Genomic DNA, 25,726 nt, shown 5'->3' with positions numbered 1-25,726 from the left:
GAATGAAGAACTTATCGACACCAATGTGATGTAGATAAGCAGACACTTCTTTATTGACGGCCGGGTGCGTGAGCGAGTCCTCTCACGATCAACGCACGCCGGGTCTCAAAATTAGACACCATATATAGAACTTATTCATACATATTCATTAAGTATTCAGGCACAACCATGATATTTCCTGTAAATCATTAACATGTTCTCCTCCTATATCCGATTCTGCGCAGTAGAGCTTAGAAAGGTCTAGAAATGGGTCTGGGGTACGATTTGGGTAGGTGGTGTACGAGTCGGTGGTCGCGATCTCCCCCTGCCGGAATTACCTTTTACTAAAGTTCACGATTTCTTGGCAGGCATCTACAAGCTGTTCCAGTCGACTCTCCCCAGTTCCCATTAATCTCGTATTCTGACATTTCAATACACCTCTGCGTACAGAAGACTGGTCAAATACAAAGGAACCTTTCAGCCCTAGAGTTATTACCTATGTTTTAACAATAGTTCCAGACCCTTCTTCTAGCCTTGATACAGGACGTACAAAAGATCTCATAGCAGCTTTTACTGTGCAACTATAAGTTTCATTAAAAATATTTCTTATCCTTCTATTTTTCAATTTGATAAAATGATTTTATAAAATCAATTAATCAATCAAATAAAGTCAATCAATCTTAACTTATTAACAAATCGATAACAGTATATCTTCAATGCACTGAAATGACTGGGCACACATGGGAGAGCCGATTTGCACACGTACGCATTCAGAAATTATTTTCAGAAAGAGTAACGGAATATTTGAAAGGAAACCTGGGCATTGGCAGCATTGCTCATGAGGAATCACACCTCTAGAAGGATTTGTTAAGAGTCATCCAGAATGACGTTCAAGACGCCAGCTAATTAGAACCCACTGATGAGCCATCATACCAAGAGCAAAACAAGTAAAGGACTGCCTGAAAGAAGCAATGGAGCGGTTAGTGGTCCTGACACACAACAAAGCTTCCACGCATCAGGGCCGCTGAAGAACAGCAAATGTTACTGCTCACTGTAGCTGTAACCTTTGTGTGACTCCAAGAAACCCATGGCTACTGGTTCACAATAACGCTTAAGACAGGCAAAAGAGACTGTGAAACCAAATTCTGAGGCTTGCACTTAACGTAAAAATGAGCAAAGGAAAGACAGGTTTTATGTAAGAGAATAAAAAAAAGATGAAAAGTTTGTCAATGATCTAAGGCTGAGGACCAATCTTACTGTTTCCCAAGGCTGAGATGAGCGTAGCATACTAGGTTGCAACTGCAATCCAAAAGTAAAAACCCAGAAAGAAATTACTGAAAAAAACACTATAAGCTATCAACAAACCATTAGGAAGCTGCTAAGTCAAGTCACCCAGTCCCAACTGTAATTTACATGGGATAGATTACGATCTGCCACAACAGAGAATTCAAAATGACACAAGAAAAACACCTAGACAGAAAATATGTGAAGCCCAGAAGTCAAAGTCAATACAAACAGCACATGGAACTGCACACGCTGTGACAGTGCCAAGAAAAGGAATGCTTTTCTGTACTGTGCAGGCAATCCAATCACCTTGTGCTTTACAAACATTATTCCCTCTATTCTCTCATGTCTGTCTCGGTGTTGTCGACAGTCCTACACAAAAACATACCTTACCTATTTCATCAGCCTCCATCATTTTACGGTAAATATGCTTTAGTTTTCTTTTGAATTGCATCTTTTCCAGGAATTTCTACTCACTCAATCCCCCACAAGTGGGTAATTTTTCATATTACGTTCACCTCGATGGTTGTAACTGCACAAGGACCAATAGCCTATCAGTCAACTACAGAAATGAAAATTTTATTCTGTTTAAGGTTAAACCTAAGCAACCAAGGTCTATTGTATAATTGGTCATTATCATGCCCATTGTCGCAGCGCTCTCCAGACTATCAAGCTGCAACAATGTCTTTTACCATTTCATACCAACACACTCTCCGTGCCAGCCCCTCTGCTGCCTTCTCCTCGTCTCTCCTCATCCAGGGCGTCTGTTCGCTCTCCTCTTGCTTTTTTCCTCTCTCCCTTGGCTGCTCTTTCTTCCTTGGCTCTCAACCACTTCACAGAAACAGCCACAGCTGCACTTTATCTACATCGGCCAACCCACCGCCCCTGAAGCCAGCCCACAGTTGTATATTACCAATGCTAATTAACCCAGCTTCATTCCTCTACAGCCCATCACCTTTATAACAATACCATTTTATAACCCATGTGAGATCTATTTCAGAAGTGAGCCCTCAGCTCCAGTGTACACTCAGAAACATTGACTAAAGTCATGGAAATCAACAACTTGACAGAGCAGGCAGAAATACACAATTTGAAAAATATTGTGCTACAGGTTGAAAACATGGAAACTTCCATGCAAGTTTTAAGGAAAAAACCCCATCAACTATGTTGTACAGATGTCAGACAAAAAGGTGACCTAAAACTTGGAGAGTGGGAGGGTGGGATACAGGTGGGTACAACACATCACTGCGACTGCATGGTTTTGGGGTATGAAAAATCCCTTTTTTTTGCAGCTCTGCACAAATACTGTATCAACTTCACTCCATGAGAGGTGCAGATATCAAAGTAAAACATTTTTACCAAACGTTTGTTTAAATGAAAACATTGTTTTAAAAAAACCTCTACCAGTCTGTAATTTTTCAAGATGTTTGCTCCCATGATAAAACAACCTTGCAATCTCAGGGGACAAGGCAAAATGTCCTAAAACCCATACCATTCTTCTACCCAAGTCTACCGAACAGGGCGTACATTTCTGTGAAGTCTGCAAGATTAAGTATCCCTCGCCCCCAACCCCAAAACAGCTTTGATTTGCAAGAACACTTAAGCTAATACAAAGTTCCCTTTCCCCTTAGCTCCTTTACTTTTTTAAGAAAATGGACTGCTTTTCCATCAGCTTTTATGCCACTGTCAGCGTATTAAAACAAACGGTATCCTCTGAAAGTAACAAGGTCATCAGTGAGAGAGAAGTAAAATTAGAGATGACAACCCCTCTCCTTGGCCCCCACTGCAACTTTCATTGCAATATCCTGGTGCAAGTATCATGTCCTATTGTGTTACTTTAGTTTCTGAATATATACGCTAAGGAAAATTGAAATAATAGGCAGCATAATTTTATATCAATCAGTCTAGGTCTGTTAAAAAAACCAGAACTCCAAAACCACAAAAGCACACCATAATTTCATATAAATACAGTTCACGTAAAGTCATCCTCAAAACCCATCCGTAATTAGAATTCTCCAAAGCAGTCTAATGTCTTCCTCTATGGTATATTTCTAGTGACAAACTAAAGAGGTACCGTATAAGAGACTCTTTGAAAGTAAGAGAGAGGGAGACGTAAATAAACCATACTTCCTACACGCCAGAATCAAAAATTAATGTATGTTTTCTCTGCCTGTATTCAGTTTTCATGCCTTACCACTCCCAGGTGTCCTAAATTTTAAGTTATAGAAAACACTATTTCCCCCACTTTTCCTGCTACTACTCAGTTCTTGCGCTAGTCCAGCAGCTCTTATGTTAGTAAAAGCAATTAAGACTGTCGGTTTCCAGGTTGAGATCTTTTACTCCTACTACTTCCCTTCCCAAAGTCCATATGCAAATCACAGATATAACTAACTCTATTTGAAAGGTTGACTTCTAAAACAAAACTGAGAAAAACCCGGAAAATTTTCTTTTGAGTACTAAGATCTTAGGAAGGAACAAGTTAATGCTGTTTTTCTAGACTTCGTGAAACAATTCAGTAAACCACTAAAATCTCAACACTCAACACTCCGAGGCAAGTCCCTGGGCCACACAAAGCACGGTGGGTTTAGCAGGGAGCAACACAAGAGCCCTGGTTCTAAACACACTGTGTGGTACACAAAAGCTTGTCATGTAGGCAGTGTGATACGTGTGGGACACCAGTGGTGTTTCATACCTAGCGCTACAAACAACATTATTGATACGGAGAAATAGTGTGAAATGGGGACAACGGACATCGATCGTGATTGTATATGTCTGCTCAAGGAATGTGGGTATGGTGACTGGTCATGGGTGCGGTGTCTGGTCACATAGGCACGCAGCCTTGAGGAGACACCTACCCTTCTCCCTCTAACAAAGGGGCTATTTATAAAAAGGATGAGAAAAGGATGAGAGACATTCCAATGTTACCTAGAGGGAGGGAGTGCCAAGGCTTCTTGCTGGAGAAGATCAGATGGTCACAAGGACATGAATGCCCTACAAACCTGCAAGACCACCACAGTCCAGGCAAAGGACTGATAAGCCAATTAACATAGGAAGCGGAGAGTCAGCGGGGGTTTAGGTAACGAATATGTATAGGTGTTAATTGAATATTCATTTGTTTTATTGTATAAATGTGAGAGGGTTCGTCACTTCGGGCATGCACGCTTGTGGAGGAGCGATCCCCCGTGCATCTGCGCGCAATAAACATACCTCCTTTATAACTTGCGAGTTATAGAGTCTAATTCCGTACGTCATTACCACCCAAGGTTCGTGCCAGACGTTCTCCATAAAGGAGGACAGAGAAAGGCTGGCTATATTGCTCACAGAACGCTAGAATCATTTCAGCTAGCAGGCACCCTGGAAGGTCTCCCATGCCTCCTCCTGTTCTAAACAGCCACAGTGAAGGAAAGGCTCCACGGAAGGAAAATCCTTTTCTCGTCACAGCTAGGGGTGCCACCGAGGCACTTCCTGGGTCCCAGTGTCACAGAAAGAAGTCTGAAGCACTCTCCTCCAGAACTGATTCTCTTCTAAGAACAACCAAAGGTCAGGGAAATGCACAAGTGGAAAGACGCCTGAGACAAAGACATAAATGCACATACACGTAACAGTTTACTACGAGGTTTGCTTCTTCAGGCAGCAATGTTCAAGTATCCTCATCAGTCTTCCTCCCCATCTTTATCCCATCTTCCCTACTTCTGTTTCAAACGTCTGTAAAAACCTATTTCAGTTTATTCTGAGAGGTTTGTTGCGCACCTCATTTCGTTCGTAGCATGGTCCTGCTGCCCTGCTAATATGTCAAAATGTCAAGAACCAACTCAGACGGAGCCCCCAAACATCTGGCCAACAGCTAAACCACCTAAGGTCTGGCTTTTCTCACCAAAACAGCTACTCTCAGAACCAGGTCTTAAAAACGGAGGGCTTTAAAAACAAGTGGCCCATGTAGGTGCTCCTACGCCCCCCTGCAATGGGCAGGTTCCTCGTGAGACCAAGGTGCTGCGCGGTGGTGCAGTGCAAGCATTAGTTAAACCAGACCAAGTTTACGATGCAGAGGAAACGGTCAAAGTCCTCGGTTTGAATGGCAGAGAGGCACCTGGAAGTCAGCTAGAGGCAAGTCCCAGCCAGAGTGCCGGCTTGCTGCCAGCACCAGCCCAGGGCTCTCCCGAGCAAGTGCCAGGACACCCTGAGGACAGAGGTTGACTCCAATAACAGGCCCTGGGAGCAAGGGCAGCAGAGGCCCCAGCTGGTCAGCCCTTCATTTCCCCCTCTTCTAGATACTGATGACGTGCGGAAAGCAGACTCCACAATCTGTAAGATTGTAAAGTAGGTATGTTTATTCAGCGCTGGGCAGCACGGGGGAGTAGTCCCGCCAAAACCGTGCGCGCCTGATACGAAAACTTGCTCTGTTTTTATAAGACAACTCATTACATATTCATAATATGATGTAATACGCCTAGACATATGCATTACCTATCCCCGCTTTGTATTACAATTAGTTCTGCAAGTCATTTCCATCTCTCTCTCCCGACTGAGTTTGCGCAGTGTCCCCTGGTGGTGGTCGTCAGGGGTCCTGAGGATGAAGGCAGGTGAGTCTTCCTCGTGACCCCCACATCTGGCGCAGGCTCAGTAACGTCCTGCTCTTTGTCCAAACCACAGAACCGGCTTTGGCTTGTTCTTGCAAGGTTGTAATCTTTCTTTGGACTTATATGGTCATAAAGCTGGACTGATATGGTCATGAAGCCCTTTACTCCCGTACACCTTATCACAGTACCCAAGCAAACCGTGTAAGATTTGGCAAACAGCTTAAATTTTGCAACTTTTACCCTAAACAGCTAAACAGACTATTACAATTGTTAAACTCTACCCTATCTCTTACCCCCCCCCCCTCTCACTGACATCAACATGAGATAAGCAGCACGTGCTGTTCCGATGCTGAGTTTAGAATTCACTGAATGCATTTGCTGTCAGGGCTCCTCCCGGACCCCTATGCCAATGATACAGGGTAAGTGTAGCCAGATCCGTGTGTGTTATTCTTGGAAGAATGCAACGTGGTGGAAGGAAAAGTGGGTAAACAATAGTTTTCCAAAATACTCTTGTAGTATCCAAGCACTAGACAAGTATAGTCACCGAAGCACAATGATTATTTTGATACCTTTATTCCTTTCTTCCCTCATCAATACTTCTGAGATGATGTTTATTTCACTTGTTGCGGTAATTAATTTTGTGATTAAATTAGTAGTAATATAACATAATCTGGGCTGCATATTTCTTTGCAACTTATGATCGGTTTACTTTAAAGCTTTCCTATGACATTGCTGAACCGTGTCAGCTCTTAAGAGTAAAAAAGCCAAGGATTCAGAATTTTTAAACGTAACTTTTGTTGTCTTCAACTGGTGCTGTGTATCCTCATGCCAAAGGTTTGAAAATTGATTTTATAGACTTTACAATAGCTCATGCATTCAGTCCACAGCACGGCCAGAAATATAATCAAAATGATTTTATGTGTTCTTACTTTCTTTTTTTTTTCTATAAGGCATTTTTTCTTTGCATAAATTTACAAAAGGTGTATGTTCTACTTCAAAAAGACTGAGTTTAGGAACAGATTAGGAATCTATCTATGTGCCCATATAGAGGTAGACAAGCTTTCAATCACCACTAAATATTTTATTGCCTTTTTTTAAAGCACTAGATTTTCAAAAGTCCTGCTGAAACTAATGGAATGAAATGCTCTGGCACCTGGAAGAAAGCTATTAATAGCCTTCCCATTTCCTTCCCCCCCCTTCCCCCTCCTCTGTGATTTCTATCATTTGCATTATTATTCGATAGCTCCAAAACTTGAATGCATGCATGACAAAGACGACAGTGCCACTTCTTGAATGTTAAGGGCTGTGCGAGTGTGGGTGATACAAGAGGGTTTCTACTGTAATATCTTGGAATGGGCGTGTTAAGTTGAAACCTTACTTGTAATTCTTTACGAGGAGTCACTTGTCTTTACTGGTTGGAAGGTTGGTTAGCTAAGAAAGCCTCTCAGTTGGCTCCGGGGAGACCGAAATTAATTCACTTTTTCTAGGGCTGAAGCTAGAAGCAAAAGAATACTATATGAACATGAGAGAAAATACATACTGAAATGATGGTGCCGAGCCAGAATAGTTGAGTGCTTCCCAACAATTCCAGAAGCACTGATAAGCGTTAAAAAAAAAAATATCACAATTTCTGTGGCTTTGTAATGCACTGCTAATGATAAAGGAACATACCATTTTGAATATTATGTTCTCAATAACTCAATGACTCAAATAACAGGCCCTGGGAGCAAGGGCAGCAGAGGCCCCAGTTATCGGCTACCGGGGGAAACACAGGGGCTTAGGGACATGCTTTAGTGGCAGACTACGCAGTGCCGTGTCGGGTTGGTTAGGTTTATGGTCCCTGCAGCCAGAGGAGGGCTGTGCGTCACCTCTGTGCTGGGAAGCCACCTGCACGTGGAGAGCAAGAGCACAGGCAGGGGATGGAGGGGATGTCAGCGGGCTGACACGGACAGCACCAGCCATCTCCCTGCTGCACATGGCCTGGACATGCACCTGCCTGCAGTAGCTCGTGGTGCTCAGTGCTGGTCACGCGCCCCTGGCTCACCTGGTGCCAAGACTCTGCAGACAAGGTAGAATCCATGTCACCTCTTGTATCTTCCCCTGCTCGGTCAAGGTGGGGTGCGGCAGCATCATCCAGAGAGATCTGAGGCAGCAATGAAGCCAGATCTTCCTCGTGCGCTGCTGGGGAGAAAATGGCTGTGCTGGGCTCTCCGCGATGGTCTCCAGACATGGCAGAAGCCACGTGTTCTCCATCCTCACATTCCTCTTGCACGAGAGAGGCTGCGCTGGGCTCTCCTGGAGGCTTTCCAGGCAAGGAAGACTCGCTGTCCTGAGTCGCCGAAGGTGGTGTTGGTGCCATCACCACATGCACGTTTTGTGCTGGGTCCCAGTGTTCTGCCAGTTGCAGACCGAGTCCCTGGATCGCAGCCACAGCCTCGTTCAGGACCCCACTCATTTTACACTGGTCTGTGTCCTGCAGAGGTGCGGCGCAGGCTGCGGGGCTGTGTGGGGCAGCCGCCTGGCTCTCTGCCTGGGCTGCTGTGGGCTGCTCACTGAGGAGAGGAGATTCCTGTGCCTTTGCCACCTCTTTTCCTATGCGAGTTAGGTGCGCGCAGTGCCCCTCTTCCTCAGGAGCGGTTGCCAGGGAAACAGCTGCTGGCTCAGCATCCACGGGTTCCTCTGGGACAGGGGACATGCTCTGCAGGTCTCTAGCTGCGTCTGCTGCTGCCCCTCTGCCTACACTGCTCAGCCAGCAGGGCCCATCCTGGGGACCAGCGTGGGGGTCCTGGAAGAGCTCCACGAATGAGGGCTTGATCCAGATGCTGTGAACGGTGATGCCCTCTTCTTGGGGCAGCTCATTGCCTCCGTCTTCTCCCCAGTCTTTTTCCTTTGGCAGGGACCCTGGCCTGTTCCGTGGCCTTGCTGCCCTTGCCCAGCTCTTCTTGGGGACACGAGCCGCTGTGCTTGCATGACTGCCTGTCCTGCTGTGCTGGGCTTTCTGATCCTCCGTCTTCACTGATGGGATGGCCACATGCTCCTGAAGAGCCTTGTGGTGCTCCCGCAGCGATTTGCCTTTGCACTTGTTTTTGGTGAGCGTCACCTGTGTTTTCAGATCGCGCTCTTCCGCTTGTCCCTGGTGCCCTGAAGCCACATCCCGCCTGCCCAGGGAAGCTGGCACAGAAACCCTGCCAGCAGCACCAGTGCTTTTACGTGCATGAGGATCAGGCACGTGCTGACCTGCAGGGGCCTTGCCACTGTGGGCCACCCGGACCTCCTCTGATCCTGCCATCTTGGTCGCACCCAGCCTGTGTTCCCGATGCCACTGTGCCGCTGTCTGCTGGCTGGGTCGCTGGCTCCCAGTGAAAACCTTGTCCAGGTCCTTCCTCAAAAGGTACCTCCCCTTTGCCTCCTTCCCAGCTGCGGCACTGGCTGCAGGGCTGTGTGGGGCATGCCTCCTGCTCTGCACACTGGTGGCTTTCCCCTGCTCACCAGGGATGCCCCGAGTAGATGGGACAAGCTGTCGGCGTCTGCTGGTGGCAGTGCTGCTGGCCTTTCCCCTGCCCTGGGCAGAAGCTGCAGAGGCTGCTGCTGGCAGAGGCGGGAGCTTGCAGCAAGTGCTGGCAGCTCCTGGCGCCCGAGCTGCGTGCACCTTCTGTGGTGCTGCTGCCTGCCTTGCTGGCCGACGGGCCGTCTCCTCCCGCCTCACCCTGATGGAGGGCACTGCCACCCTGCATGCTGGGCTGTCCGTCTGCAAGAGAAGGCGAGGAGAGAGGCTGCGTGACTGTGGCCCTTCGCCCGTGCCCCCGTGTCCCAGCTGGAAAAGCCCCTGTGCCGGCTCCCCTGCCAGCCCCCAGGGCAGCACTCGGCCCCACAGGGAGTTGCCGCTGGGCTCCCAGAGCTGCCTGGGGAGCGCACTGCTCCGGCCATGGCCCACAGTGACTCCTGGGATCAAGAAAAGCCGCCTTCGTTCCCAGTTACAACACAGAGAAACACCCGTGTCTCACGCACGTGCCTGCACCTTTTCTGACAGAAAGTGGCTTTGGGGCACAATGGAAACTGCTGGGGAAGAGCAAAAAACCCCACTAAAATAAACGCTGCTCAGCTGATGTTGGAGACCTTGGTATTAGGCACCCAGACTTGTTCTCCTCCCTGCAGTTGTCACTCCTGCACCAGGAACTGCTTGCTAGTGGGCGAATCTGACAGCAGCAGCTCCCAGGCAGAGCTGGGAGCAGCCCCTGGGGACACCTTTAGGCTTTACAGCAGTGTTTGCTGCCCCAGCACGGGTCCCCTGCCCCCTGCAGAGACCAGGCGGGAGGCTGGAGGGAAGAGTCCCACCAACAGCTTTGGCCTCCAGGCTGGAGAACCCTGTCCCAGGCTCAGGCACCGCTGCCTCCGGGGCTCCCCTACCCCATCCTGGGGCAATAAGGCAACTCTCTTCCTTCTACAGAACAACACTCAAAGCTTAAGGGGAGGAGGAAATGCCTATTTCCTCCCTAATGCAGGTTTCCCCCAGGCCTAGAGGTTGCTGCTGTCTTCTGCTGGGCTGGGAGAGGGGTTGGAGCCTTTCTCCACCTCTCCTGGACTGCCTCTCTCCTGGGCTGGGCTGGAGGCTGGGGAGTCCGAGTGCCTCCAGTGCAGAGTGCCTGCCAAGGAGCAGACGCTCTCAGCAAAGCAGACGGCAACCACAGGTGCTGTTTCCCAGAGGACCTCTTGAAAGCAGCCTGCAGCAGGACCTGGCAGCCGGGAGACCCAGCCCTGCGTGCCGCCTCTTGTCACGGCCGATTTTGCCGCTTGCATCCTGCTGCCACTCTCTCCCTCCCGAGCATGAGCAGGCCAAGCCCTGCCCTGCAGCCGGGTGTCTGTCCTGCTCCCCCGCTCTGGAGACCTGCCGCCCTGGGTGCCCCGAAGGAGAGGGTCGCTGCTGCTCTCAGCGCTGTCAATCGCTGCCCGTACCTGGCGTTGCTGTCGGTCCTTCCCCGCAGACCAGGCTCCCCACGCCGCCCACTCTGCCTTTGCTTGCTCGAGCTGCTCTTGCCACTTGGGCCTCACTTGCCCCCACTCTGCAGGCAGCTGCCAGACCTCCTGGAGGGGATGGCAAGGCAGCAGAAGGCAGGATTAAGTCCCAGCTCCTGGAACGGGTGTCCTTCGGGTCTGACCCGTGTTGCCGCCCCTTGCCTCAGCTGGTCGGTTGGCAGGGCTTTGCCCCTAACAGATCGGGGGCTCTGGGGTCATTCTAGGCTCCTGGCAAACACAGCTGCGAGCAAAGCCCTCCACTGTGAACAGCCGAGAAAGGACTTGGGCATCTCCCATAGCCCCTGGGCCAGGAGAAAGTGTTTTGTGACAACCCAGGGGGCAAGGAAGAGCTGAAGGAGGTGACAGACAGCTGACAAGGAGCGCACGTCCAGGGGTCCTTTCAGGCTGGCTCTCTGCACAAAGAGGCTTCTGCCGAGTCCCCAGCAGCACGGCAGCTACAGCAAGGCACGCACCTGCAGCGCTTTCTGGCAGTCGTCTGAGGATGGGAGTGTAGAGGTGGGTTTGGCTGGAGAAGCCGGCTCCTGCCTGCCTGCCTCCTTCATCCTGGGGGAGCCGCCTGGACGTGGGGGGAGCGCACTGCAAAGAGGCACCAGGAGCAGTCGGCATGAGCACGGGGCAGTTTGCTCTCCTCCCACTTTCGCCTGGCACCAAAGCTCCCCAGGCTGGCAGAAGCAGCACGCGAGGTGGGGCCATTTCTGCTGGCAGCGGGGAGCCTTTCCTGAGCCCCCTCAGATGGACGGGGGAGGACTGCACCTCAGCTCTTGCCTAAGGGAACCACAGGGACGTGGGGTGCACTCAGCATCCACCACCTTCCCCAGCGAGGGGCCCACAACAGGGGAAACAAGCACATAAGAGCCGTGCGGCACGTGTCAGGGACCTTGCCGCGTCCCTGCAGCTGGAGTGTCCGGAGGGGATGTCTCTCCTCCACGGGTGCAGCATCCCTTGCATCCCTGCCCACCAGGGTCTCACCTCTCAGAAGTCTTCTTGCCCAAGTCTTTCTGTCTCGTGCCTGGCCCCTGACTTGGCAGTGCAGGAAGGGAAAGCTTCGTCCGTCTCTGCAGCAGCTTGCCAGGATGCGCCTCTGCACCTGGCAAAGGAGGCAACTCAGCAGAGCAGCCCCCTGGGGAGCGCCTTTTGACGGAGCTGTGGTCACCCAGCACGGGGCAGGGCCTCAGCTGGGCAGCGGAGACCTGTTCCCGTACCTTGTCTGAGCCTGGACTTTGCTGCAGCCTTCTTGGCCCAGGCGGACAAAGCCTTGGCCACTGCTCTGCTGACCACCCTAAAGCGAAACCTGGGCAGGAAATGATGACGCAGGCTTGAAGAAGGGTGACCCCTACCCTCCTCTTGCAGCTTCCCAGCACTAATCCTCACGACTCTCGTGTGAGGCACGGCACCTCTTGTCCTTGTGGCCATGCAGCCATGCATGGGGTTTGTTAGCAATCTCCCCCCGACACCAGACGGCGTAGCTTAAAGCCCTCCCTGTGTGCAGCTGGCTCTCTCTGACGGGAGGGACGGGCAGGCTGGGCATGAGAAACGCAGTGACGCTGCCCGGCCACTCCAGGGGAACACACGTGTAACCCCAACTCATCGTAAGTTAACCAGAAACCAGCCCCTTCAGGTCAGGCCCCCTCCCAGACTCAACGTGCAACGCCGAGCCCCGGCAAGGCGCACCCCTGATCAGGAGCTGGGAATCCGCCCGCTCGGTCAGTCGAGGGCTGCAGAGGAAACGCACTCCCCTGGGGAAGGCGTGGGCAGGAGCAGCCTGCATCCCCCGAGTGCCGGTCGCTCCACCGGAGACAGCTGCACCGGGCATCCTCAGCCTCTGTAAAGTGACACAGAGCTGCTAGAAGGTTTCCAAGGCACTTTGCTCTTGGCTCCCAAAGGAAGCAGACCTGTCTCCTGCTCCAAAAGGAAGCCACTTTTCCAAACCCCTCCTCCAAATCTTCCGCCGTGAGCACGAGCCCTTGCTCTGCTCTGGAGAAGCTGCACGGCAAACACTGAGACTGCGCAGTAACGCTGCCAGTCTTTCTGTAGGGCAAGAACTCAGAAGCTCAGAATAAAACCTCTTTTCCAATGGAGAACTCAGCGTGGGCGAGCACGTGGAAAGCTGTCGGACTGGCCTGCCACGTGCAGGCTGCCCAACGACCATCGGGTTGCTCACCCTTCAAGAGGCTTCCCAAAGTCACTGCATCACCCTCAAAGCCTGAGCCACTCGCAGTGTTGAGCAGCGCAATCCAGCTGCCCTTGCTCTCCAGCCCTGTGACGCAGTCGCAATAGAATCGCACGCACAGGACGTTGTCGGTGAGGGACAGAACGCCAATGTCCTTGGAGGCGAAGGCGAGGCGCTGCCTGTTCCTCAGCTGGAAAGAGTGCAAGAGTATGGTCTCTTGCACACAGCTCTGCACCACGTGCCATGGGAAGGAAGTGGCTCGTGACAGCCACCTGTGGCTCAGCGGCTCGATCTTGACATCCTCGGCAAGGAGGAGGAACATCGTCACTGGCAGAGCGGGCTGAATTTCTATGTAAAATTAGAAACAAAATGCCAGAGAAAAGGTCGTTTACGGAAACGGCTCTTGGGGAGTGGTTAGTTTGGGAGGAGCTCAAGCTGTCCGCCTAACTTTGGAGGGAATTCTCTCCAGAGAAATTCTGAAGTCCTCATTTCTCTGCGCCCTTTCTGAAGGGCAGACAGCGTGCACCCCAGTCCCAAACAGGGCGCGGGAAAGCGGAGGGCGGCCGTTGCCTTCTCACCAGGAATAACCTCTGTGAGGAACGCGAGCTCCCGCAGAGATAACTCACCAACGTCCAGCTGGAAGACAGGTCTTCAAACGGCGTACACCTCGTCCTCACCTTGGAATCGCTCTTGGACCGTAGCAAAGGTCCCGAGTCCTGTGACCAGGAGCCCTGCCCAGGAAAACGACACAAAGGCTGACCACAGGGAAGAGCGAAACTCTATCACGTGCCAAATGCTTTCTCAGACTAGATCTGGGCACGCTTTCGCTCCTGGTCGACCAAGAAGCAAGAGCAGGAGAGCTGCTGAGGGACGCCCCGAGAGAGGCCCGCTGTGAATCCTCCGCGGCAGGAGCAGCAGCGCTTCACCCTTCTCAGCCGTGGCCACCGGGCTGGGTGAGGGTGAGCTTTTCAGCGGCTGCGGGTCTCGGTCGCAGAGTGCAGCGAGGGTGAGGGCAGGCAGAGATCAGGCAGGAGAGGCTGTGGTCACCGAGGACATCCCCAGGGAAACAGGAACTCTCCAGGGACACACTGGGGACACCAGGACACAGGCAGGGAGAATATTATGACGTTAGGGACTTCTGGGGGGACACCAAAGGGATGTCACTGGGACATTAAAGACACCCACCGGGACACAAGAACACACGGGGAGACACCACGGCGATATACAGAATGGCCTGGTAATATCTGGACCCCTCCAGGGACACCACTGTGACATTAGGCATTTCCCAGGGACGCCCCCTGGGACATCAGGGACCACCCCCTCACCTTCCCCGGGGACACCAGGACCCCTCCAGGGACAGCACTGGGACATTAAGGACTCCCCTTTAACACAGCCCTACCCCAGGGACAATGCAGGGGCATTAAGGACTCCTCCCAGGACACCAGGACCCCCACAGGGCCAGAAACACACAAGGGACATACTGGGAACACAAGGACATCCCTGGGACATCAGGGACAGCACGACTGCCCCAGTGACACCACAAGGACATTAGGGACCCCCACAGGGACACCTTGCGACACAAGGACATCCTGGGAGACACCACTGGGACATCATTAGAATAGCCTTTAGGACATCAGGACCCCTCCAGGGACACCCCTGTGACATTAGGAATTCCCCAGGAACCCCGCCCCGGGACATAACAGACTACCCACTCGCCTCCCTGGGGACACCAGGACCACCCCCAGGGACACCCCACAACGCCCCAGGGACACACTGGGACACCAGGACACCACCCCCACCACCCCCAGGGACACCATTAGGACATCAGGGACGCCCCTAGAACCTTAACCACTAGAACGTTAAGGACCCCCAGAAGGACATGCTAGGTCACATGCACCCCCTGACAGACACCACTGGGACATCTAAAATGGACTGGGGACATCAGGACCCCTCCAAGGAAACCGCTGCGACATTAATGACCCCCACCAGGGACACACTGTGATACACAAGGACCCCCTGACACAACACCGGGACATCTAGAATGGCCTGGGGATACCAGGACCACCCCAGTGACAACACTGGGACATTCAGGACCCCCCTGGAAACACACAACCTGCATCCAGGGAAACTGTAGGGGCATTAGGAACTCCCCCTGGGACACCAGGACCCCCACAGGACACACTGGGACACCCAAATGCCTATAGGGACACCTGAGAACACTAGGACATCCCTGGAGACATCCTTGGGACACCAGGGACCCCCCCAGGGACACCCTAGGGACATCTTGGAAGCAGAAGGACCCTCCGCAGAGCACTCCTGGGACATCAGGATCCCCCCAAGGGGACCCTCCAGCAGGTCATTCTCAGTTACCACGCAGAAGCTCCCCCTCGATGGAAGTCCTTAGCAGCAGGGCAGCCCTCAGATCTGCACTGTCAAGGAAACGGAGGCCCAGAAACAGACCCCCCATCCCAAAACGGGAGGACCCCCTCCTCACATGACACGTGATAGTTTAACATTATGCTAGGGGCCAACCAATGTCCTCCTTTTTCGTCTAGTGCCGTGACGACCATGGGTGGTACATGGACGGTCACCTTCTGCCCCATGGTGAACTTAGGGGCCTCCTGCATCAGCAGCACAGGTGCTGCTCCTGCTTTAAGGCATCCAGGCCATCCTGAGCTCACCTCATCCAGCTCTCTGCAGGAGTAAGCTACAGCCCGCCCCTGAGGCCCTAAACAATGTGCCAGAACTCCAAAGGCAATGCCTTTTCCCTCACGCGTAAGAAGTGCAAAGGTCTTTGTCACGTCAGGTAATCCCCACGCGGGGGCCTCCACCGGAGCTCACTTTTTTTCAGACGCTTGAAAGTGGCTTTACCCTCCTCTGTCCCGCCAACAGACCCACGGCAGGAGGTTTTCAGTAGCTCGTACTGAGCTTTCACAAATAAAACACAATTGCCTCCCCAAAGCCCACACCATCCGACCACCCCGAGAAATCCTCGTCGTTCCTTGAGAGTTTGAGGCTCCGCGAGGCAGCAAGCAGATCCCAACTGTCTCTGGCCTTCCAGCACCTCAAACCCCAAACGTGGAAGTGACTCCTCGATAATTCCATATCCACTAATTCCCAAGACATTTAGAAGGCTTATCCTCAGGGAAAGACACAGCTCCCAAGTCCCTGCCGCGACCAGAATATCATCCTATGATCGCAGAACTCTTCCCTGATCATTTTCTGTTCTCCAAATGTCAAACTGCTTTGCCAACTGATTCCCAAAGGTTGGCGGGATATTTTGAAAGCCTTGTGGTATAACCGCCTACGTGTATTGCATTTTCCTTCCCGTCTCTGGGTTTGCGCATTCAAAAGCAAAAGGCTTCTGACTGTCAGTGCCCCGGGGCACACAGAAAAAGGCATCCTTCGCATCGAAAACTGGACACCATCCCTGTTCCCCTGTAAGGGTGGTTTCATGTCTGTACGGATGTGCTACTACAGGATAAATACCTTGAGGTATGTGATTCGTTGCTCTTAAAGCCTGCACCAATCGGCAATCTTGACCCTTGGCCCTTTTCACTGGCAAAACAGGGGGGCTGGGTTTCGACGCACACCCCGCCAACAGGTTGTGCTTCAAGAATTTCTGAATTATCGCTACCGACCCATTCCTAGCTTCCAGCTTCAGGCGATACCGTTTCATTCTCAGCGGGGATGATCCAGGCTTTAAGTCAATCCTCACAGGTTTTGACCTGTGGGATTTTCCAGGAACCTCTCCGGCTCGTACAATAGGAATCACAGCATCTCTGACCTCCGGGCGTATCTTCCTCCTTTCAAGGCAGCACAGCCTGTCATAACAAAGCTGCTGCCTCGACACAAACAGTTTCTGGAATTAAGATTTCTGTTTCCTCGTTTCAAAATCAGATTTCTGCTTCCAATTTTTTGGAGTAGATCTCTCCCCACACAATGCTTTTGGAGAGTTTGGCTAATATAAAAACTGAGGAGTAACCCACTGTTTTCCCAGCCTCGTTGCTAAGGGTTTCAAAAATGGCCAAGTTTCATGGCTCCCTGCCATAGCAGCAATGCTTCTATTCTTATTGCTTAGTTCCCCTCTAAAGTCTTCTGAACAGAGGAAGTAGCCCCAGGCTCTACCCAAAGCTCAACTTCTTCACTTCCCAGCTCCGCTTTAACCAGAGGCTCCTCTGGGGAGAGACTCCTCCGCTCCCCCTCATTCCTCGCTCACTGGGAGCAAGGGGGCAGAGGGGCTCCAATCCTCAAGCAGATGGTCTTCTTCTGAAACACCAGCCGCCTTCTCAGGGTCGTCCCGGTAATTTCCTGCGGTTGCTTTTGCAATTCTTCAACTCTGTTATTGAAAACGGGACCGTCACCGTAACGGGTCCTTCATTTCCCACAGCCTGGCGCAGGGGAGCCTGTATCACTTCCCCTGGTTTGGCCCGCTCCCACCCTGCGGCTGGGCTAAAACCTTCTGCCCCACCAAATCGCTCTCCCTCTTCACAGCCACTTTCCCTGTGTGAAATGTGTTCATTTGATTCGTGTCGACATAGAACAATGCTAGGACCGCAGGATGAAATGTAACCTTCTGTCTTACGTACCCTCGTATAACCACACGCTTAAGAAAAACAGAGCGATCAATGGATATAGTTCCTGTATCTTGCAAAGAACATCTGGCTACATACCTAATTTCTGTATCTTAAAAAGGACATCTGGTTACACACCCTGATACGCAGGCTGAGCTGCTAACAGCACAGTGTTAAGTAAGAGAAGTTTACAGGGCGCGTGCGTAAAATCTAGGGTCATCCTAAGGGTGAGCCGAGGAAGACTGCTGACTTCATCCACCGACCGCCAGACAGGGGTTAAGACCACCCTCGGAGACAGAAAGAGCACGCGCCACGAAGTACACGCCTGTTCCAAGGATCCATTTACATAAACCGACCCTTTCTTAGGAATAGCTAGGAATATGTATTACTTTAGGAAATATAAACCAAAAATAAACTTTGTACAGCGCGCGTCTTGGTGGAGCGGAGACTCCCGGCGCACCCAGCGCTGTTTGCTTGCCTCTATTTGCTTAATAAATTGCAAACTTGGATCGTAATCCTATTTTGGGACTAAGTTATTTATCACAACGACAGAAACACAGTTCCCATTTAAGTGATTAAAAGCTGATAGAAACCGTTTATCAAGAAACCAGTTTTACAGTACCGTGTTCTTTTCACTCCCGGTTGTTGCTGCAGGTCTAGAAAACAGAAATACCTTTCAGTACTGAAATGCTTACATTGATTACCAATAACACTACAGTTGCTTTGAAAACTTCACTGCAGAAATGAATTAAACTAAAATCTAGTATAACAACTTCCTTAGAGGTAGTTGAAGGCTGAAACAGTTACTGTCTACCATTATGTCTATTGGAAGGCTATTTTTTCCGCAAGATATTAAGCAAGTAGTTGCAATAACTGTTCTCTCAGCTTCACACAAAGTGACAGAAATCTTACAGCTACAGACATGTAGCTATGCGGTTACGTGCATTCCCTGTTTAATACCAGGGGTTTAGTTAGCTCTCTTCAGTACTGAGAATCCTTCTCCTACAGCTCAAAGAACTGTAATTTTGGATTCTCTGGTGTCCTGCGTCTGGCTGGGATGCAGTTTATTTTCTTCACAGCAGCCCACGCAGCGCTGTGTGTTAGATTTCTGACCAAAACAGTGTTGATAACGCACCAGATTTTTAGCTAGTGCTGAACAGTGTCAACAACTTCTCCTTCTCACTTTGCCACAACCCACACAGGTCAGTTCAGGGTGGGCAAGAAGTCAGGAGGGTACACAGCTGCAAGAGAAAAGGTGGAGCGGGGAGCAGGGCAAAAAATCCTGAGATACCTGCAGTGAAAGAGGAATTTTGCTTTTCTGTAAGTCTCTCCTCGCCCTTTTTAAACACACGTAATGTAATACTTCTATGCCTGTGCACACACTCATGTAATTAATCAGAATTTGTGCACGCGACCTCATTGCTGACTTGGCCAGCATGTTCAAGGCACTCTGAACAAAAAAGAAGTGTTTGTCAACACAAAGCGCATCAGGTAGTGTGGTCACACGAAAGACTAAGAATCTTCATATGCATCAGATTTGCCAGAAAACCCAAAAGACAACAAAACCCCAAACTTGCCTCCAGCTCTCAGGTCAATTTTGATCAGGAAGTTTTATTTTCAGCGTTCCTTATATGCATGCATACCTTCATCCCGAGACGTTTCACTGGACGTGCTATCGTCCGGTACTTGACCATGATTGCCACTGGAAGAGCTCATCTGCTGATGAGCCTTCTGCTTTGAAGGCTGTCTTCTTTTACTTTCCTTTGCACCTTTGGCATTCAGGGCAATTTTACTGCATTACACAGAAAGAAAGAAAAAAATCACCGAGTGAGTAGGTTTGCAAAAAGTATTTCTGTGAAACAGACATACTTAAGATGATGTCCAGAAACAACCGAGACGACAAATATCTATGATAAAACCACAGACTTGACTGCAAAGATCATGGAAGATACCCAAGTGCTTAAAAAACCTGCCCCTAGGAGTAGTGAGGGGGAGACATGGAATCTGAGCTAGATCCAGGTTAAGCTGGACTATATCCAAATAGCCACGGTACAGAAAGCATCTAGAGCAGAGATTCCTTTGAAGGACAGACGGGAAAAAACTCCTGCTTAGGTTTACATAAAAATACGTGTGCCTTCTTTAGACTTTTGAGACTGCTTTGGTAATATCATCTTCTCCCGACAAAGGGCATATTAACTTAATGAAAACACCAACCGCACGGAGATCGCTAAAATCACCTAGAAAAGGGAGTAGTAGCAAACCCCAAGTTCCTACTCTTCTTTTTCTACATTCCTACATTTCCTACAAAAGTAACTGCTTTTTCCAGTCTGCTTTTCTTTCTGGTTTTGAAGAGGCATTTTGCCTCAGTAGTAACATGTAAATCACAGGAATCTGGGTGGGGTTTGTTTTCTTTTTTTTCCCCCCTTTTCTTTTTTTAGAGCAGGCAATAAAATTGAACCTCCATCGTGAGCTTCGTGTTCTCTAAAGAGAAATTTTCTTCACTTTTTGAGAAGCGGTGGACTACTCACTATGGCTTTCACCACTGGGGAAACGACTTCAACTACTACAGTATTAGAAAACCTAAGACACTTACGCAGCACTACAAATAAGAATTAGAGATTATTTCCTTAGCTTACCCTTTCATTGGCATTTTAATCAATTTTGAGCTCTCCCCAGATGAAAAACTCTTTTTGGTTTTTTCTGCTACAGTGTTTTCATTCTCCATTTTCAAACAGTCGTTCTTCCTTAGAGTAATCTTTTGCTTCATTTGCCAATTAGTGATGTTGCCTGGTGGTGTATTTAATTTATCCAGACATTCCTGTTTTGCCACCGCCTGTGCTCTTGAACATCTTTGTGTGCTTTTTTCTTCTCAACCTATAAAAACAAAGTTAAGCTTCGTGTATTTCTTAGTATTTCTAGAAGACAGAAACACCACATCCAAGATGGATTAATTCAGGGTTTACCTTTGAAATAATATAAAGTGAAATCTTTTTTTTAATCCATAGAGAAGCATTTTCACAAAATTACACTACAAAGTGTATTATGTCATTGACAGTTCTTCAAATTCACTCATCATGAAAGACGTAACGAAAATACAGCCCTTAGAAAGAAAACAATAGTGTATCTTAAAACAGGAATAACAAAAAGGTGAAAGCATTGCAGATGGACAGTTAGAAGGACTGCACAACGTTAGTTGTAACACCACCAGAAAAAAAAAAAAACAAAACAAGCGGAACTGTGCTGGGCTACTGCTCCCTGAACAAGGGGAGGAAAGAAAAAAAAGATCCCAAACCCACAAACACAAATGGTTTCACAGGAAAGAGGAATTTTCACGAAAGACAATGAAGACACACCATGCAGATATCACAGCACATGAATTAATAGTCAAGACCCTGTTCAGAAGCTATTTTCATTCTTTGATTCAGAATCAGAACCGACAGAATTGTATGGATTTCTTTTTATGGCAATGAAGTGGTAACTACTTGCTCTGGAACCGAGTGCCACCTGCTGTTAAACTGGAACAACAATGCATTCCGTTTTCCAAAAATGGGGAAAAAGACAACTCTCCACTGCCCTCTTTATTCACCAGTCACCTATTTCCATTAGAACAAACCCCAATTTGTAGGAAGCATCTTCCCTTCGTGACGAATAGCTCAAGGGAACAGGAAATACTCTGCCTGGCTCCAGAAGGCTGCGGGTCTCCCTAGGCTCTTTTACACACGCTCCATCGCTGCTATCGCTTCAGCAGCGGTTTTACCTCCCACAGAGACTTCCTTAAAAACATGTTCTGACTTTCCTGAACAGCGGATTGTATCTCACAGTTTCGTTGATTTGCACAGCAGAATCCTGCAGTTTCCGTTGAAGCTAACAAAGACCGTGTGCTTTCAAAACCGAGCACATCCAGCGCCTCCATCCTAACTCTGAATTAGAGCTATTGCCTAAACAACTACATGCTGCACACGCTGCCCGTGCCAGCCCTGGCTAGCCCAGCCCTGTTTTACCCATTCATCCAGGCACTTGCATCAGTGCCTCTGACTTGGTCAATTTACACATGAGAAACCAGGCCTTTCTGACCAACACCCATGCACTGGTTATTTTTAAATTAATGACGCATTACTAACAGTCAAAATCACATGCGCCGCAGATTTTCCCTCAATTTCTTCACAGCATCACCTGTCAAATACATGACTGCTGCTTTCTTTACCTGCAGACAGCTTGGCACAACACGTACAATATTGTACAACATACAGCTCCATCTGGCAGTGAGACCAGAATGGCCTTCCTACAGTGCAGGCGGGCTGCATATCTCCAGTAGCACCCACAGCCCCAGCCTGCACTGCTTTAGAGACAGCAAAGATCCGCGCTGATGAGAAACGCTCTCATGCACATGGCATTTCACCTTGTCCACGGATTTGAAACACGGGCTGCTTCGCAAAATCTAATTTTATGGTTTCGTTCCAAGGCAAAACAGACTGTCCAACAACTTCTGACTTACACTAAAAACCATAAATATCCACCTTCCATATGAACGGATACATGCCAGGATATGTACTGCTGATGAATTTTTTCGCATGTTGCTGGGGAGCAATACCTGCACGGGTTCATCTTTTTGTCCATCTCTACTGGGATTCCTCCTAGCTGGGTACGTTGCATCTCAGCGTTGTATGGAGGGGATTACCTCCAAGCAGCGGGACAGATCACCAGCCACCCCCGTCGCTCCTAAACTGCCTCTGCTGAGCATCTCGGTGCCTCCCACAGTGGTGGCTTGCTCAGGAAGAGGTGGCCGAACTCAACATCACACCCCTTCTGGGGAGATTTAAGCCCCAAAGAGCTCAGAACTGGCTGAAGCCAGCACAAAAGCCTATCTTCGAGAGAGAGAGACTTGCAATGTCCTTACACCCTCCCTGTCCTTCCCGTCTACATCAGAAACCAAAGAGGGGAAGCGGTGCATGCAGATACACAGAGAACACTGAATGGGACACACTGGCTCCTCTTCTAACTCCTTTATTGTCTCAAAGGTGTTTTCATTCTCTTTGAGGAAAAAGAGAGAAATATGTATAGTCCCCAGGTTTATCCCTGGTAAGCACTTTCACATGTTCATTTAGTAAAGCAGATTAGATTGATTCCTCAGAGGCTGGTTTGTTGGGTTTTTTTGGGGGGTGGGGGGGTGGGGAGGAGGGGACTATAATGAACTCATTCCGTTTTTAAATCAGGCTTAGGAGCCATGACTCACTGGCTACGAATACATGTACACACATGCGTGTACAGGACAGCACAGGTTACTCTATTTACCCATATGGGTCTGAAAAGACATTTTTTTTTTCCTATCAGTTTTTGTTCTGTGCATCGTTTACAGCTGGACTGCACGGCCAAGATGGTTTTCTTAATTCTGTGAAAACACTTGCATCTATTGATGCCTGCACCTCCAAACATAGTGATATGGTCATACAGCCAAATTTGCAAAGCGGATTACTGTTCTTACACCATTCTGGGCATGGCAGACATACCCATCGAAACACCCCTAACGGCCTAATGTTCATGCCTATTTACACATTTATTTCTGCTATTTTATCGTCTGTAAGGAACAAGTGCTCCTTTCCTCCACCTGTCTCAGAAGAAACCTGAATACTTAAGGAATTAAAACAGGTAAGTCGGCCAAAGGAAAATTTAAACATACTTACTTGAACAATGCCAAGGTGTTATTACTAAAACGCAGGCACTTTGACAGCAGGTAGCTTACCAGTGCTGTGCAAAGTGACACAGAAAAGCCTCAAGAAAAATCTAGTAGAGTTTGGGTCAATCCACTAAATCCCAGCACAATGGTTCAAGGGTAAAGGGCACTTCAAAACAGAATGTGTCCTGAATCATGTTAGCAAGAAGCCAGAGAACATATCCTGCTGGGAAGATCATTAATGATTAGGAAAACTCGACGCAGCTACTATAAATTTGTCCCAGGTTAGAAAAGGCCAAGAACCTTTCAAAGGACGCTACAAAAAAATAACACTTAAGACAAAAGGCAAGTGGAGTAGCAAATGGAATTAAAGGGAGTCCTAGAAAGTAGAGTCTTTCCGTAATAAGCAAGCAAGGCTAATAACAGTCTAGGGCATAGAAAAGATTAGTTCAGCAGCAGCAGATAGGAGAGCAAATTAGTTCTGTCTTACCAAAAGGTAAATGGGGGGGGGGGGGGGGAATCAGTACTTAGTGTTTCTCTTTATTTTTCCTGCATCTAATTTTTAACTGTTAAGAGAAATAACGCAAGAGCTTTATTTTTGCTAATGCCAGGCAACCGGAGTCTGGAATTTAAATTAATCCTTTACACACTGCCATTTGGGGATCATTTCTACCAGATCCAACAAGGATACAAGGGATAGGACAAGAGGAAACGGCCTCAAGTTGCCCCAGGGGAGGTTTAGAGTGGACATTAGGAAAAAATTCTTCACTGAAAGGGTTGTCAAGGACTGGAACCAGCTGCCTAGGGAAGTTTCAGGGTGGCCTCACCATCCCCGGAGCAATTTCAAAGACGTGTACACGTGGTGCTCAGGGACACAGTTTAGTGGTGGGCTTGGCAGTGTTGGGTTAATGGTTGGACTCAATGATCTTAAAGGACTTTTCCAACCTAAATGATTCTATGATTCTATGCTGTTCAAAATGACCTACAGTCTTCCTTCAAAAAAGAGGGGGTGTACTGCTGTTTCAATTGTACTGGTTCTCAGGCAATCCAGCCTCGTAGCACTCTTTAGTTTAGTTTAGTTAAAGTTTACAAGCACCAAGATATCCCCCCGTGACAGCATTTTAGCTAGTTTGATATTAAGATAGACGTTTTTCTTGACGTGATTAGCAGCGTATCTCAAGCTATGTTTGAACATATTCTTAGGTGAATATGTTCACCTAAGACCAGACGGGGGGCGAGCCCCGGGAAGGGCCGCTGTCGCACCGGGACGTCGCGCAGCCCCTCCGAGCGCCGAGCCCGGCCGGGGCCGGCAGCGACCGTCTCCTCGGGACCTGATGCTGCCGTCGAACGGCCGGATCCCATCGCCCGCCGCGCAACGGATCGAGCACCCGCACGGCCGAGGGACCAGCTACGCGTCTCTGCGGGGACGGGAGCTGGGGGGCAAACCCACAAAGCTGGCACAGCCCTTTGCAACAGGAAAATACTTTACAGCCCTGGAAAAACCGTTTACGATGGCCTTTAGTCACACTTAATCCTCACTGGGTCTTACGAGCCTCGTCCCCATTTAAAGGCACAGCGGTCTTTACTTTCACTCAAGTGTTCATGCACAGTTCAAGTCATTTCTGTTTGGTCTCATTAACCAATTGGTTCTCCTTGAGCTTACCTTGTGCCCCAGCTTGACCCACGGCGTCTGTTCCCTCTCCCGAGGCCGTGTGCTGCCAAGCGCCTGCGACACGCGCTGTCCTCCGGACCCTCTCCTGTGCTTCGCTGCAGACCCTCACATCTTTTCTCTACGCTGCCACTTAAGGCGCAGAGCTGCCTTCTGCTGACCACCGATGTGCAAGCCGTCGGTCCGCAGCGCTTCCCGGGGCGCCGGGAGCTGCCTGCGGCGCGGCGCGGGGCCGGGGGCGGCTCTGCGGGGGCTGCCTGCGGCTGAGGCGGAGCCGCGAGTGCGGAGCCGCAGCGCAGCCCCCGGGCTCGCCCCCTGCGGAGGGCTGCCCGCTCCCTTCCCTGCGCGCTCCCCGGCGCTCGCCGCCTCGCTCCGGCCGGCAAACCCCGGAAAAGGGGTCCGGTCTCCGGCTGGCAAACGCCTGCCCCGAGCCGGGCACGGCCAGCGCCGCCGTCGCAGGAGCGTGCCGGGGCGAGGGGCGGCGGCGAAACGTCTCGAACCTCGGCAGCGACAGCCCCGACCGCGCGGAGACCCGGCAGCGAGCCCGGGCCCCCCGCGGGAGGCGGCTCCGGCTGACCGGCACCTTCACGCCGCACTCGCGGCCTCTGCCGCGGCCGTTCCCGTCCTCCGCAACCGCTCGGGGGGCGCCCGTCACCCGCAGCTCCCCCGGCTCGCCCGCGCCGCTCCCGCAGCCGCTCCCCGGCTGCCGTGCGGGGTCTGCGGCCCGGGCACAGCGGCCCCGCCGGCGCACCCCGCACCGAGCGCACC

The 25,726-nt window shown here is 50.2% G+C and overlaps 1 protein-coding gene and 1 long non-coding RNA gene across 3 annotated transcripts; both read right to left on the bottom strand.

Annotated features, from left to right (window-relative positions):
- Positions 1–10,355: 10,355 nt before the first annotated feature.
- Positions 10,356–12,317, bottom strand: LOC121081762. Its single transcript, XM_040580996.1, has 4 exons — positions 12,077–12,317; positions 11,844–11,961; positions 11,327–11,450; positions 10,356–10,922 (listed from the first exon to the last, which is right to left on the bottom strand). The coding sequence occupies exons 1-4, from the start codon at positions 12,297–12,299 to the stop codon at positions 10,356–10,358; spliced, it is 1,032 nt and encodes a 343-aa protein (XP_040436930.1). The 5' UTR covers positions 12,300–12,317.
- A 5,926-nt stretch (positions 12,318–18,243) lies between these two features.
- On the bottom strand, positions 18,244–25,159 carry LOC121081769. Of its 2 annotated transcripts, XR_005825805.1 has the most exons (4): positions 24,953–25,159; positions 20,255–20,492; positions 19,262–19,410; positions 18,244–18,274 (listed from the first exon to the last, which is right to left on the bottom strand). It is a non-coding gene; the product is annotated as an uncharacterized LOC121081769 (long non-coding RNA). The 2 variants fall into 2 exon arrangements; XR_005825804.1 differs by lacking the exons at positions 18,244–18,274; positions 19,262–19,410; positions 20,255–20,492 and adding an exon at positions 22,607–22,647.
- Between the last annotated feature and the right edge of the window lie 567 nt (positions 25,160–25,726).

The sequence above is a fragment of the Falco naumanni genome (genome assembly GCF_017639655.2).
Source record: "Falco naumanni isolate bFalNau1 chromosome 3 unlocalized genomic scaffold, bFalNau1.pat SUPER_3_unloc_1, whole genome shotgun sequence".
NCBI lineage: Eukaryota > Metazoa > Chordata > Aves > Falconiformes > Falconidae > Falco > Falco naumanni.
This window is presented reverse-complemented; position numbering and strand designations above follow the sequence as displayed.

Excerpts from the sequence above, each read along its gene's own strand:
- LOC121081762 (XM_040580996.1), bottom strand. The coding sequence starts at position 12,299 with ATGCATGGCTGCATGGCCACAAGGACAAGAGGTGCCGTGCCTCACACG. Across the intron at positions 11,962-12,076 it reads AAAGTCCAGGCTCAGACAAG|GTGCAGAGGCGCATCCTGGC; the intron begins GTACGGGAACAG and ends CTCCTTTGCCAG. Across the intron at positions 10,923-11,326 it reads ACTGCCAGAAAGCGCTGCAG|GAGGTCTGGCAGCTGCCTGC; the intron begins GTGCGTGCCTTG and ends CATCCCCTCCAG.